At 42.4% G+C, this 15007-nt stretch overlaps 1 protein-coding gene across 6 annotated transcripts in view; it reads left to right on the top strand.

Moving 5' to 3' along the window:
- Window positions 1–15007, top strand: part of PLXNB2 (plexin B2) — a 774339-nt gene that overhangs the window by 675915 nt on the left and 83417 nt on the right. For all 6 annotated transcript variants that reach the window (XM_085653971.1, XM_085653975.1, XM_085653972.1 and 3 more), the window contains one exon: window positions 3443–3619. In XM_085653971.1, coding sequence (XP_085510097.1) covers window positions 3443–3619 — 177 coding nt within the window. The remainder of the gene's footprint in view (window positions 1–3442; window positions 3620–15007) is intronic.

Below are 15007 nucleotides of genomic sequence, written 5' to 3' on the forward strand. Positions count from 1 at the left end.
ATGCCTAAATAAGGGCTGGATTTTCTATGCCTAAATAAGGGCATAAATCAGTAAACCTATATACGGAATCTAAATCTACACACGCTACGTTTCAATCCTATAATAATGCAAGGATAAAAACCCAGATCTTTGTGACTGGGGGTGAATGTCTGACATTGTTCAGCATTCCATCCATCAATTGTTCTTTTTCCATTTGTCGCCCTAAGTGGGACTTGTATGCCCAGACATGGGTTCCGTGCTCACCATGCCACTGGAGTCCAGCTAGCCTAGCTGATGAGGGTTGATACCCTGAAACTGGTCCCAGGATGCTTGTTTCTGGTCCAGGGGGACCTGGCCTGGCATTTCGGGCTGAACTGTTCCCATGGGGAGCATGGTCAAGACTGATTTATATATGGCTGTGTCCAAACTGGACTGGTATGGTGAGGAAAAAGCAATGGATTTAGGCCCAGATCTCTGTACTGGGGTGAATTTTTGACATTCCTAAGCATTCCATCCATCAATTGTTCTTTTTCCATTTGTTACCCTGAATAGGGGTGACAGTAAGGGCCGTCAAGGAGGTAGGTGGTAGCTGAAGTATTATCCAAGTCACAAGGGAATACACTCATCTCCCACCATGAGGAAATGCAGCCAAAGCATGCTACAGGACTATTCTTGAAAGTAGAGGTCGCATAATCCACAGCGCATTAAATTGAAGAAAAATAACTAAAGAGCCATCCGTGTCTTCAGTCGTGTAAGCAAAGCCGCTGCTTTACACAGCAAAAGACAGACTGCTCCTGTGTGTATTCCCACATTTTGAAATGGACAGCGCTTTCAACGTGATCTAATTCTGCGCATACTGTTCTATTCGCACCCGATCCTGGATTGGGTACGTGCTCTGGACTGTTTTGGACACTTGCCTAAAATGTAAATCCCCCGGCTCTTTGGGTATTTTTCTTCAATTGAATGCGCTGTGGATTGTGATTTCTCTACTTTTGGGAATTGTCTTTTACCAGGCTTTGCCTGTATTTCCTCTAGATGGAATTGGTCCCAGTGTATTCCCTTGTGATTTGGATAATACTTCGGCTACCGCCTACTTCCTTGACCATGCTTGCCGTCACCCTTTTGACAGAATATTGTCAACAAACAAATTGTAATGTCCTGTTGATGGTCCTTGCATTGCTATAGGATTAAAATGAAGTTGCCTGTTGCACGCTGATCCTGCACTTAACATCTAATCCTGTATAGGGCTTATTTGCTGCTATATGCTTATTGTGACGAGTATCGTTTTAATATGCGTTATATGTAACTGCCCGAGTTAAGTTTTTTTGTCTCCCTTGACTCTGCCTATCACTTCACCTATTTGTTAGTAAATGTGATTTATTTGCTTTCATAGACATTGTGACATGTTTAAATCTACTGAATTATTGAATGTGTGATTGCTGGTCATAGGGCCCCCTGTTCAATGTAATGGTGTCTTACTACATACATTAGGGCATTCTATTTTATTGAATACATCCTGGATAGTAATCGAGCAAAGACAATGTGCATTTGAAATTAAATACATTTATCTATTCTTGTTGTGATTTGTGTGTAGAGAAAAATGTTCAACTAGGGCAACATTTGCCAACATTTTACCACCGTGGGAGTAAAGCATCTCAGTGGCATTGTGTGCCTGATGGTAAATGATCAGTTGAATTTCAATTTATAATTTATTGGTGAATAATATTTTGACTATTAGCATAGAGGGCCTTGCTGTATGGACAAAGCTGCCAAGTGTATGCTCAGTATTCCACACACAAGCCTGTTTATTAAGCACTAATTTGAATTAACTGTTGAGGCCACAGCTACCAGGTATTAACTTGATTAATGATACTGATAATAAAGCTTGCTCTAAGTGACTAATGTTTTGAATTGGATATTAGTTAGATCAGAGGGCCATCCTTTAAAGAGACCATTTTAGAGATAGTGGGTTTGAGTGTTCGTAGGTTGGACTTGTTAGAGACGACCTGGCTAACCTTGGCCCTAATTGTTTGAGATATCCCAGTGAAACTGTCGAGATTGACGTGGCTCCAGTAGTATAGAAATAGTTTTTTTTGACCTGAATCATGCCTAAGAAATGATAGAACAGAGCAGTATGCACGATGGCATGCTCTAAAGTCCATTCAAGAACATTTCCAGGAAGAAATGGGATCCCCTAAAGCAAATGGACTATTGTTGAAGCATTCACCCCTTCTTGGCATCAACTGTAGAGTCCTGCAGAGCAAGGGAGTATTTTACAATTGTAGAGGCACCACTCTAGTATTGATGGCTCCTTTCTGTTCTACCTTGTTCATCAAGTTGAGAAGAGGCTGGTTCAGACAGAGGGTTAGGAATCTGGTAGTGGCAGTCATTGAGGCAGGGGAGTGGTATTTTTTGCAGCAGTGGGGCACTTCTTACACACAGACCTCAGGTAATTGGTGGTGCAGGATTTTGGAGGCGAGGGAGAATTAACTTAGAATATGCTAAGTTGTTCTTGTATTGTGTGATGGAGCCGCTATGCCAGTGCATAGCCTAATGACTCTACATGCATCCTCTTAAACTCTTTTTGGATGAGCTGATTTTGTTAGTTTAGGGTAGCAGGGTTCAAAACGCACCATCTGCAGGGTAGTTTAAACCAGCTTCTATTGGCAGCACTTTGCTGATGTGCACTCTGACTGCCACCGCAAGCATGCAGTAATTAAACCTGTTTGTTGCTCATGAAGAAGTATTTTTATTCTGTTTTGCTCATTTTATGTGGCCATTAACTTCTGTTATTTGCCTATTCTGATTTTCTGATGTGTAACTAGATAGATTCTAACAATAAGTCTTTCCTTTTGAAAGTCCGTTCAGTGCACAGTGTGTTTTCATGTACCTGCTCAAAATACAGAGCAAGAGGCAAACATTTTGGTAACGCTTTAGGCATTGAAAACATTGTTTTTGTAAAAAAAGGTTTTTTTTACTCTCCTTTAATTCACAAACTGGGTTTCTAGATGCAAATCGAGGAGTTTGGAGTAACATTCATGCCAGCAACATTTTGCAAAAGATCCAGTTCCTATTTTCCTGGTTTCAATGCCATGGACATGCTTTCCTAGCTTTGGTTACTGAACGGTGGTCGTAGTGATTGGTTGAAACATGAAATGCCCACAGGCAATCATTTCAACTCAACAGGTTTCATAGAATAATTGCCCACTGGTATTATAGACCTGAATCCTAAAATCGGAGAAGCAATATCATAGTCAGTCGGTATGCAGCATATTCAACCCTGATCTTGAGGAGAATAAAAATCAGCCAATGGCAGCCCATGTATCTTTTAGTTCATTGAGAGAAACCTATATGTGACATAGACAATAAAATACATTAGAGAAGGTCAAATCTGTAAAGTCTGATAAATAGGTCTTTCTATATGTTCTGTCAGTTTACTTACTACCTTATTTGTTCTTTGTAGGGAAAAAACCTGAATGTGGCCATGACAATAAAAGAAGCAAAAGCTTTTGTTGGGGAAGAAGAGTGTGTAATAAACACATTGACAGCAACAGATTTGTATTGCGTGCCACCAGAACACCAGCCTCAGCCAAGAAGACGACAGAAGAGGGATACTACCACAAACCTTCCTGAGTTTATAGTAGGTCATATTTTGATTCCTCTTTGGTTAGGCCAAGGTTCAAGGCCTTCTATTACGCATTTTTGTTTGCTTGTCCCAAGTGTACCAAACTCTCCCAATTACATTTAACATTATTTTTATCCTTCTTTGTTAGGTTTGTATTGCACATGTTTAGGTCTGGAAGGACCTTGTCAGAGAGAGCCCATTTTTATTTTCAAGGTAAACATACAACCCTGCTGCAGAAAGCAGTTGAGGGGACCAGCTTCAAGCAAGTGTATTTTATTAAAATGATCTATAGAGTATGAAACCAATTAACCATGCATCTCGTTGTGAATAATAAGGCGTTAGGCCATGTTTTTCATTCTTGATTTTTAATTCAATGTGAATTTGAGTACATCACTCTGGGTTATTTCTCCACCAATGAATGTTCGCCTTCATTTCCCCTATCTCTCACCTTCTGCTACCCTGTAGCACAACATTTATTAGTACTGAGAAGCACACTCCATGGCAATTTCACACTACAATCAATAGAAAAACGTGGGTGGAGGGTCCAAGGGAAGGTTTAAAGACCAGCGCGGATTGATTCCCCACAACCAATATTGTATCACACAAATAATCCGCGGGTCTACCGAGCTTAGAACAGCTCTAAGGCGCAAACAGTACAAGCATGCGGCTCCTACTCAAACATGGGGGAAGTCCTTTAAAGAGGACGAATCCCATCACCCACCGAGGTGGCATGCCTCATCATCTGGGATCTCCTCTTCGTTGCAATTCCTAGTGCAACCAAGGTCTCAACCCCATCACTGTGAGGGAGGAGCTCAGGGATGTTTTATAGAACACTTGATTGGATCTCCTAAAATCCACTAGGTGCAAAGCACTTGAAGTATTTTGGGTGATGGTTGCAGTGCAAAGAATGGTGATCTAAAATTGGCTACCAAGAGAAAAAATAACTTATTGGTTAACTCTTGGTGTCAAGGTTAAACAACAGTGCATATGCAGTTTAAGAAATAATGACTGCACTAGTCCGAAAAACAGGTCTACATGTTTCAGCCATAATGATCAAGCTCTGATCGCAGCCTTCCTCAGGACCTAGTTAGGAAGTACTACTGCAAAAAAGTTAAAAATAGTGTAAAATAGGTGACAAACGTCTGGTTGGAATAAATACAACATATGGAAACCAGTGGCCTTGATTGCAAAAATTTCACAACTGTGTTGGTGTCACCTGTGAAAGAAAAGAACAATGTGACTTTACAAACATGAAGAGTGTAGACAGATATACACAAAGGCTTGTACTGAATGGAGTGATCAGCGTCTGGGTCAATGCCCATCGTTTAGTATCTTATCGTATACAGCAACAAATATTTTGGAAAAGTATGCTTACCCGTGAGTTTACGGGTGAACACCCCACCTCACCTGGCTCCAGCTCAGGGCGTGAGGCACCGCTCTATTTAAAGGAAAACTACAGTTTACACATACAGACGCCACAGTCATTCTGTGAACTTGTAATTCCCAAGGTTTCAGTCAAATATTATCACATCATGCATGTTATAGCTCTAAAAACAGTCAAACCCAGCTGTTTCAACATTAGCGTTTATGGTGGAAACGCTATGGGATGTAGGTTAGTGTGGTACAGGGCGAGAATGCTCATAGAAGTCTCAATAAAAAGTGGAGTTTGTGCAGCTTCAATGGATACACAGGGGTTTCTTAGACCAAACGGTCTTCTGTGTGGTTCAGACAAGTCATTGTGATACCACATGTAATATGTCTCTATTGATAGTTAACAATGGCTTCTGTGTCGCCTTAACGCAATCATAACTCATTATACAACACGGTGGATAGTGAGGGCAGCAGTGTTAGTGCGTGAGTGCACATGATTTGGCACATTAATAAATCAAATCTAAGCAGTCCAAAAAGCATTTGCGCGGTTAAAGCGTAACGTTTAAAATCCGGATCCGCTGTAGTACATATTGCCAGTATGTGAGATGCCACAAAGCGGTAACATGCCTCATATGGGGACGCATACAATTTGAAGTGCAGAGCTCGAGCGTGTAATCTTGCAAGGGGTGTTTTAAATAACCGCGTGGTCAAAAACGAGCACCGGAATCCTTAAAATAAATAAACGTAAACAAATAGCCACTACATTACTCACAACATGGTGCAAGGTTGCAAGTGCCTAGATGAAGCACATTACATAAACCGCATCTCACATACCTCTCCGTCGGTACCCCGTACTTCACGAGCTGTAGCTGGAGGTAACAGACGGCGAGGAAGAGGTGCCTTTTTATACCTTGGAAGGGTCCTCCCTCGATTCCAGTGTTACTAATTAGTCATAAGCAACGTCACGTGAAGATGACCTCATCAATGATAAAACTACACATGGGCCTTGGAAACATGGGAGATGTAGTTTAATGCAGTGAGACTACAGAAAGTGTTAAACATGGGAAATGTAGTTTGTGCAGGTTCTGCATTGGCAGCTCAGTCCCTCAACGTGATGAAAAGAAGAGTTAAACACACACTTTTGGGATTTGAAGATGGTAGTTCCACATATCGTGGGTGATTAATAGAATTTAGGCATAAGACCAATTGATATCGTATCATTTTAGTGATGTTAATAAAAGATGGTGGGTCCCCATTGCGTCATTAATGCATACTTTATACGAACTGAAACACTAAGCTGGCAAACTACCACTGAAACATTGATAAAACGATGGAAGAAACTCAGTGATGCTTGCGTTAAGTTTAATAGGTCTCCCAGCATAACTGTGAGCTACAAAAAAGATATAATTTTGTTTTAAGCTCTGTGGTAGCGCGGGCAGGAATCCCATGCATCACTCCAAAAGGAGAGATGTAATTATGGCGCCTAGCGGGGTCAGTTTGTATGACAGGGGTTGTGCCCTGCCTTGGATTCAGATGTATAATAGGAGGACAGGGATCCTCCTAAAGTTTGAGATGTTATTATGGCACCTAGCTGGGCCAGCTAGTGCGATAAGGGTGTTGTGCCACGCTTTAAGTTCAGATGTATTTTAGAAAGAAGACAGGCAACCTCATACTTTCTAAAATGACTGACCATATAGCCTCCTGCGGACACGTAAAGATGAAGGCAGGAGATAGTCATGTGGAGATGAAGCATAACCCAACCCTGAACTAAGATGTAGGAGGACATGGACCTTGTATATGCTAAAAATGAGAGATCATTTAGCCTCATTCAGCCTTATAGAGACAAGTAGAACAGGAATCGTCATGTGAAACTATAACGGGGTCCACGGAATAACATCATTAAGGCCCAGAGTGTCACTCTTTAGTTTAAAGACCCATCTCTGTTCTTTCTGGAATAGAAACTTTGTAACATCTGTAACGTGAGGAGGAATGAAAGGTTGTTCGAGGACCGTCCACTTCAATTCTTCGACTTTGTTTCAATGATGGGAAGTGATTGAGTTTAGTAGCTTGTTTGTTGCACCTAATTGTGTTTATGAATCCATAACTTCACCTTGCGGGTGGTCATTCTGACATACCAGAGCTGACAAGGACATGTTACCAAATAAATCACTCTTTCGCTGTTACAGTTTGTGTGTTTGGTCTGTAGCCATGATCTCTCAGTGCCTATGTCCACTGAATTAGTGTGTCCTGTTTGTGGAAAGGCCGCACACAAACCACTGGGGTAGTGTCCTTGAACCGCAGGCATATTCCATAGTCTACTGTTTGTTAGAATACTTTACTCTGGGTCTTGTGTGGACTAGGTTATCACGTAAATTAGAGCTCCTTTTGAACGAGAATAGAGGCAAAGGTATTCTTTCATTTCCAACATTAAGGACCCGCCAGTGTTTCCGCGCACTCTTCTGTATTCCATTGGACAGTGTGCTGAAGGTATGGACGCACATCAGTCTTGTCATGGGTGGTTTAGGTGCTGGTGGTTCCAGAAGGGCCTCGCGATTGTTATTTGAAGCTAGTTTGTATGAGCGTCGTATGAGTTTTTTTAGGATAGCTCCTGTCATGTAGTTGGCATGATGTTCATAGTTCTTCGTGGAGCAATTCCTTAGAATACGAAGGAATTGCCCGTATGGTAGGTTGTCGCGAAGTGACTTAGGATGATAACTGTTGAATGCCAACAACTAATTCCTTGCCATGTGTTTCCTATATAGTTCGCTCTCCAGCCCCACTGCTGATGAAAAAATTCAGAGGTCAAGGAAAGGCAGGCTCTCTTTGCTATACTCCACTTCGAATTTTAGAAAATTGTTTCTGGAGTTCAGCCAAGTTTAGAATTCAAGAATGGCAATGGCTTCCCCTAGGCAAATGACAAAGATATTGTCGATGTATCTTTTCCATACTACGATCTGTTTATGGAAAGGATTGTCACTGGTTAATGCATGCTCTTGTTCAAAGAAATGGACATATAGGTTTGCTAGACTAGGCGCAAAAACGCTGCCCATGGATGTTCCTGACGTCTGGAGGTAGATGGTCACCTCGAATTTGAATTATTTTTCATTCATAGCTATCCTCGCACATTCCATCATGAAGTGTACCAGTGTTATAGTGTCCGGAATCCTCTAGTCTAGAAGCTATCTTATTGCATCAAGGGTCTCATCCCGGGGGAATACACGTGTACAGAGACTCCACGTCGAAAGAGACCAAAAAGACAGTTCCGACGTTAACTCTGTCTCTGGTAGTATCCTCAGTTTGTCTTTGGTGTCTTGGAGATAGGTGGGCATTTCTTTTGCAGAAAATGATCTATAAATGTAGACAAGGGCTCCAGCAAAGATCCTATGCCTGAAATATTCGCCCAACCAGGGGGTGGTCTTTGAGGTTTATGTATTTTTGGTAATACATAAAAAGTGGCATGGCCGAATGTGTGGTAGTTAGAAAGCTTGCCTCTTGGGGTGTGATCCACCCTTCAGTTTTAGATTCTTCTACTAGGCCAAAGCTTTCTTTTGTGATGCTAGATGTTGGGTTCTTCAGTGGGTGGTAGAATCGTCTGTCAGTCAGTTGTCGCAAACATTCAGTTCGGTATACTTCTGTGTCCAAGATGGCCTTTGTCCGCTGGCTTGATTGTTTTCGAGGCATCGTCAGCCAGAGTTCGTAGAGCCTTTTTTTCTTTAGAAGGTAGATTATGGAAATGGCGGTTCTTAGTTGTATATAGTGCTGAGACCTTTTTGGTCACTGCCTTTTCAAAAGTCAAAACCTGATCTGGTATTAGATGAGTGGGAGGATTGAAGGTAGATCGTGGTTTAAGACTACTGTGCATAGATCCAATGTCAGTGGTGATGTCATTCTTTCCTTTGAAAAAGTAATGGAGCCGGATTTTTCTAAAAAAAATTGTGCCAGCTTACATTGTGTCTTTAATGGATCGCCACTGTATGTCGGGACGAAGCCCAATCCCCTGTTCAAAACTGCCTCTTCGTCCACTGTGAGCGTACGATCACTCAGATTGACAACTAAGTCGATTCGGTGCTGGTCCCATGTTGTAGCGGGTCCTTCTTTTTGCTGCGTGTGTTCCGCAGTGATGGGGGGGCTCCGGTGGACTTGTGCCTGTTGTCCTCTTCTCCTTCCTCTGGAGCGTCCGCGGCCAGATCCTTAAAAAAAAGGCTGGTTTGAAAAGAATTGGGGGTGTGGTTGGTATGGCAGCATTTGTGGTTGGAAAGTTGGATTGGGAAAGCCCCACAGGGCTGGAGACCACCATTGTGTTTGATGGGGACCTTGTGGAACATTGTTCCACTTGGATTTATAATTACGTCCCTGACCTCTGTTCTGTTGCCCACTATGATTTGAATAAATCGAAGTGGAACAATGTTCTAGAAGGTGCTCATCAAACACAATGGTGGCCTCCAGCCCCGTGGGGCTTTCCCAATCCACCCTTCCAACCACAAATGCTGCCATACCAACCACACCCCCAATTCTACACAAACCAGCCTTTTTTAGCATCTGGCCGCGGACGTTCCAGAGGAAGGAGAAGAGCACAACAGGCACAAGTGCACTGGAGCCCCCCACCATCACTGCGGAGCCTACGCAGCAAAAAGAAGGGCCAGCTACAACCGGGGACCAGCACCGAAATAACTTAGTTGTCAGTCTGAGTGATCGTACGCTCTCAGTGGACGAAGAGGCAGTTTTGAACAGGGGATTGGGCTTCATCCCGACATACAGTGGTTATCCATTTCAGACCCAATGTGAGCTGGCACAATTTTTTGGAAAAATCCGGCTCTATTTCTTTTTCAAAGGAAAGAATGACATCACCAATGACATTGGATCTATGAACAGTGGTCTTGAACCACGATCTACCATCAATCCTCCCACTCATTTAATACCAGATCAGGTTTTGACTTTTGAAAAGGCAGTGACCAAAGAGGTCTCAGCACTATATGCAACTAAGAACCGCCATTTCCATAATCTACCTTCTAACTGAAAAAAGGCTCCACGAACTCTGGCTGACGATGCCTCGATAACAATCAAGCTAGTGAACAAAGGTGGCGCCATAGTCATCTTGGACACAGAAGCATACCGAACCGAATGTTTGCGACAACTCACTGACAGACGATTCTACTGCCCACTCAAGATGGATCCAACATCTAGGATCATGAAAAATCTTTGGCCTAGTAGAAGAAGCCAAAACCGAAGGGTGGATCACACCCCAAGAGGCAAGCTTTCTAACTACCACACATCCGGCCATGCCACATTTTTATGTATTACCAAAAATACATAAACCCCAAAGACCGCCCCCTGGTCGGCCGATTTATTTCAGGCATAGGCTCTTTGCTGGAGCCCTTGTCTACTTTTGTAGATCATTTTCTGCGACCAATGGTGAAAAAAATGCCCACCTATCTCCAAGACACCAAAGACATCCTGAGGATACTACCGGAGATGGATTTCAACGTCGGAGCAGCCTTTTTTTGCGCCTAGTCTAGCAAACCTATATGTCCATCTCTTTGAACAAGAGCATGTACTCACCAGTGACAATCCTTTCCATAAACAGATCATTGTATGGAAAAGATACATAGACGATATCTTTGTCATTTGGCGAGGGCAAGCCATTGCCATTCTTGACTTCCAAACTTGGCTTAACTCCAGAAACAATTTTCTAAAATTCACAGTGGAGTATAGCAAAGAGCCTGCGTTTCCTTGACCTCCGAATTTTTCCATCAGCAATGGGGCTGGAGAGCGAACTATGTAGGAAACCCATGGCAAGGAATTCCTTGTTGGCATTCAACAGTTATCATCCTAAGTCGCTTTGCGACAACCTACCATACGGGCAATTCCTTCGTATTCGAAGGAATTGCTCCATGAAGGAGAACTATGAACATCATGCCAATATTCTTGACAACTACATGACAGGAGCTATCCTAAAAAACTCATACGGCGCTCATACAAACGAGCTTCAAAAAATAAACGCGAGGCCCTTCTGGAACCACCTGCACCCAAACCACCCATGACTAGACTGACGTGCGTCAATACCTTAAGCACACTGACCAATGGAATACAGAAGTGTGCAGCAACACTGGCGGATCCTCAATGTTGGAAATGAAAGAATACCTTTGCCTCTATTCTCGTTCAAAAGGAGCTCCGGTATGTCGGAATGACCACTCGCAAGGTGAAGTTACGGATTCACGAACACAAGAGCACAACTAGGTGTAACAAACAAGCTACTAGACTCACTGATCACTATCTATCATTGAAACAAAGTCGAAGAATTGAAGTGGACGGTCCTCGAACAACCTTTCATTCCTCCTCACGTTGCGGATGTTACAAAGTTTCTCCTCCAGAAAGAACAGAGATGGGTCTTTAAACTAAAGAGTGACACTGTGGGCCTGAATGATGCTATTCCGTGGACCTTGTTATAGTTTCACATGACGATTCCTGTTCTACTTGTCTCTATAAGGCTAAAAGAGGCTAAATGATCTCTCATTTTTAGCATATATAAGGTCCCTGTCCTCCTACATCTTAGTTCAGGGTTGGGTTATGCTTCATCTCCACATGACGATCTCCTGCCTTTATCTTTACGTGTCCGAAGGAGGCTATATGGTCAGTCATTTTAGCAAGTATGAGGTTCCCTGTCTTCATTCTAAAATGCATCTGAACTTAAGTTATGGCACAACCCCCTTATCACACTAGCTGGCCCAGCTAGGTGCCATAATAACATCTCAAACTTTAGGAGGATCCCTGTCCTCCTATTATACATCTGAATCCAAGGTAGGGCACAACCCCTGTCATACAAACTGACCCCGCTAGGCGCGATAATTACATCTCTCCTTTTGGAGTAATGCATGGGATTCCTGTCCGTGCTACCACAGAGCTTAAAACAAAATTATATATTTTTTGTATCTCATGGGTATTTTGGGAGACCTGTTAAACTTAACGCACGCATCACTGGGTTTCATGCATTGTTTTATCAATATGTTTCAGTGGTAGTTTGCCGGCTTAGTGTTTCCGTTCGTTTAAAGTATGCATTAATGACCTAATGGGGACCCGCTATCTTTTAATAACGTCACTAAAATGATATATCATCACTGGGTCTTATGCCTAAATTCTATTAATCACCCACGATATGCGGAACTACCATCTTCAAATCCCAAAGGCGCGTGTTTAAGTGCTTCTTTTTATCACGTTGAGGCGCTGAGCTGCCAATGCATAAACTGCACAAACTACATTTCCCATGTTTCTTAACACTTTCTGTAGTCTCACGGCATTAAACTACATCTCCCATGTTTCCAAGGCCCATTTGTAGTTTTATCATTGATGTCATCTTCACGCGACGTTGCTTATGACTAATTAGTAACCCCTAAATCGAGAGAGTACCCTCCCAAGGTATAAAAAGGCACCTCTTCCTCGCCGTCGGTTACCTCCGGCTACAGCTCGTGAGAAATCCGGGGTACAGACGGAGAGGTAAGTGAGAGACGCGGTTTATGTAATGTTCTTCATCTAGGCACTTGCAACTTTACACCGTGTTGCCAGTAATTTTGTGGCTATTTTTTTAAGTTTATTTATGAATGCCGGTGCTCTCTTTGGAACGCACTTTTCTTTAAAACACCCCTTGCAAGAGAACACGCTCTATATCTGCGCTTCTAATTTTATGGGTCCCCATATGAGGCATGCTACCTCTTTGTGGCATCTCACATACTGGCAATATGTACTACAGCGGATCCGGATTTTAAACGTTGCGCTTTAACCGTGCATACGCTTTTTGGACTGCTTAGAATTGATCTGTTAATGTGCCAAATCATGTGCACTCACACACTGACACTGCTGCCCTCACTAACCACCGTGTTGTATAGTTATTTATGATTGCGTTCGGGCGATACAAAGAGGCCATTGTTAACTTTTAATAGACATATTACATGTGGTATCACAATGACTGTTGTCTGAACCACACAGAAGACCGTTTGGTCCAAGAAACCCCTGTGTATCCATTGAAGCTGCACAAACTCCACTTTTTATCGAGATTGAGACTTCTATGAGCATTCTCGCCCTGTACCACACTAGCCTACATCCCAAAGCGATTCCACCATAAATGCTAATGTTGAAACAGCTGGGTTTGACTATTGTTTTTAGAACTATAACATGTATGATGTGATAATATTTGACTGAAACCTTGTGGATTACAAGTTTACAGAATGTCTGTGGCGTCTGTATCTGTAAACTGTAGTTTTCCTTTTAAATAGAGCGGTGCCTCGCGCCCTGAGCTGGTGCCAGGTGAGGTGTGGTGTTCACCCGTAAACTCAGGGGTAAGCATACTTTTCCAAAATATTTGTTGTTGTATACGATAAGATAGTATACGATGGGCATTGACCCAGACGTTGATCACTCCATTCAGTACAAGCCTTTGTGTAGATCTGTCTCCACTCTTCTTGTTTGTAAAGTCACATTGTTTTTGTCTTTCACAGGTGACACCAACACAGTTGTGAAATTTTCACAATTGAGACCACTGGTTTCCGTAGGTTGTATTTATTCCAACCAGCCGTTTGTTACCTATTTCACACTATTTTTAACTTTTTTGCAGTAGCCCTTACTATCTAGGTCCTGAGGAAGACCGCGATCAGAACTTGATCGTTATGGCTGAAACACGTAGACCTGTTTTTCGGACTAGTGCAGTCATTATTTCTTAAACTGCAAATGCACTGTTTTTTAACCTTGACATGAAGAGTTAACCAATACATTCTTTTTTCTCTTGGTAGCCAATTTTAGATCACCCTTCACATCACCATTCTTTGCACTGCAACCATCACCGAAAATACTTCAAGTGCTTCGCAACTAGTGGATTTTAGGAGATCCAATCAAGTGTTCTATAAAATATCCCTGAGCTCCTCCCTCACAGTTGTAGCACTTGCTTGCACTAGGAATTGCAAACAAGAGGAGATCCCAGATGATTAAGCATGCCACCTCAGTGGGTGATGGGTTTCCGTCCTCTTTAAAGGACTTCCCCCATGTTTGAGTAGGAGCCGTATGCATGCACTGTTTGCGCCTTAGAGCTGTTCTAAGATCGGTAGACCAGCGGATTATTTGTGTGATACAATTTAACGCTCCACCATGCCTTGTTCCTCAACTTGCCAATTTATTTTACTGTAACTCTTCATTCTGTGACAGCAGATATCCCTGTCAACACAAAAGAAACACTCTGCAACATCTAAGTCATGCGACCGTTCTTGGGACACATTTTTTTTTAAAAAAAGGTCTTGGGTACCCACCATTCATATGCAAGTGGTGCATGTGTGTTCCTAAGGCCTGATGACTTCACCACATAACTAATGCCGGTCTGAATCCCCTCCGGGATAGCCAGGAGACATGGGAGGAGTACTGCCACCAAGCGTACAGCCTTGCAGCTTTCACCCTTGTTCTAACTTACTCTGTGCAGGTTTAATTCTACATTTAAAATAATGGGGACTCTGTGCACAAGAAATTACAATAATTTACTTACAGATGGAAAGTATTGAAAACCGATAATTGGATCCATCTTGTGCATTCCTCTGTTTACTTGTCTGTAGTGCCATCGACTTGCACATGGAATGTAACGAGGAATCTCTTGTGCCCGGTGCACACCCCACTTCATTATATTCGATCTTTATTTCTTGCATCTATAAAGCTCTCTGTAAAGAAATACATGTCCACTTGTTGCAAGGGTTTCCCTTCTACACCCGCCCTGCTGCAGAACATGTTACAATTACTTGTGTACTTGTACCGCATTTAGTATACACGCCCAATTACATTGCAAGTTATTTTAATCCTACTTTGTAAGGTTTGTATTGCTGTGAAACAGTAGTGCTTCAGTGTCTCTAAGTAACCCAAGGGCTGTATTTTATATATGTTGTCAATCAGTATTTCTTGACACCCTTGAGAACACCTCCTGAATAGAGTTAGATGTGTGGTGCTGTCTGACCTGTACGATCTAATGTCTTCACTTGTGAAATTCAACTTCTTATTCATTAGTAG

The sequence above is a fragment of the Triturus cristatus genome, chromosome 4_1 (assembly GCF_964204655.1).
Source record: "Triturus cristatus chromosome 4_1, aTriCri1.1, whole genome shotgun sequence".
Taxonomy (NCBI): domain Eukaryota; kingdom Metazoa; phylum Chordata; class Amphibia; order Caudata; family Salamandridae; genus Triturus; species Triturus cristatus.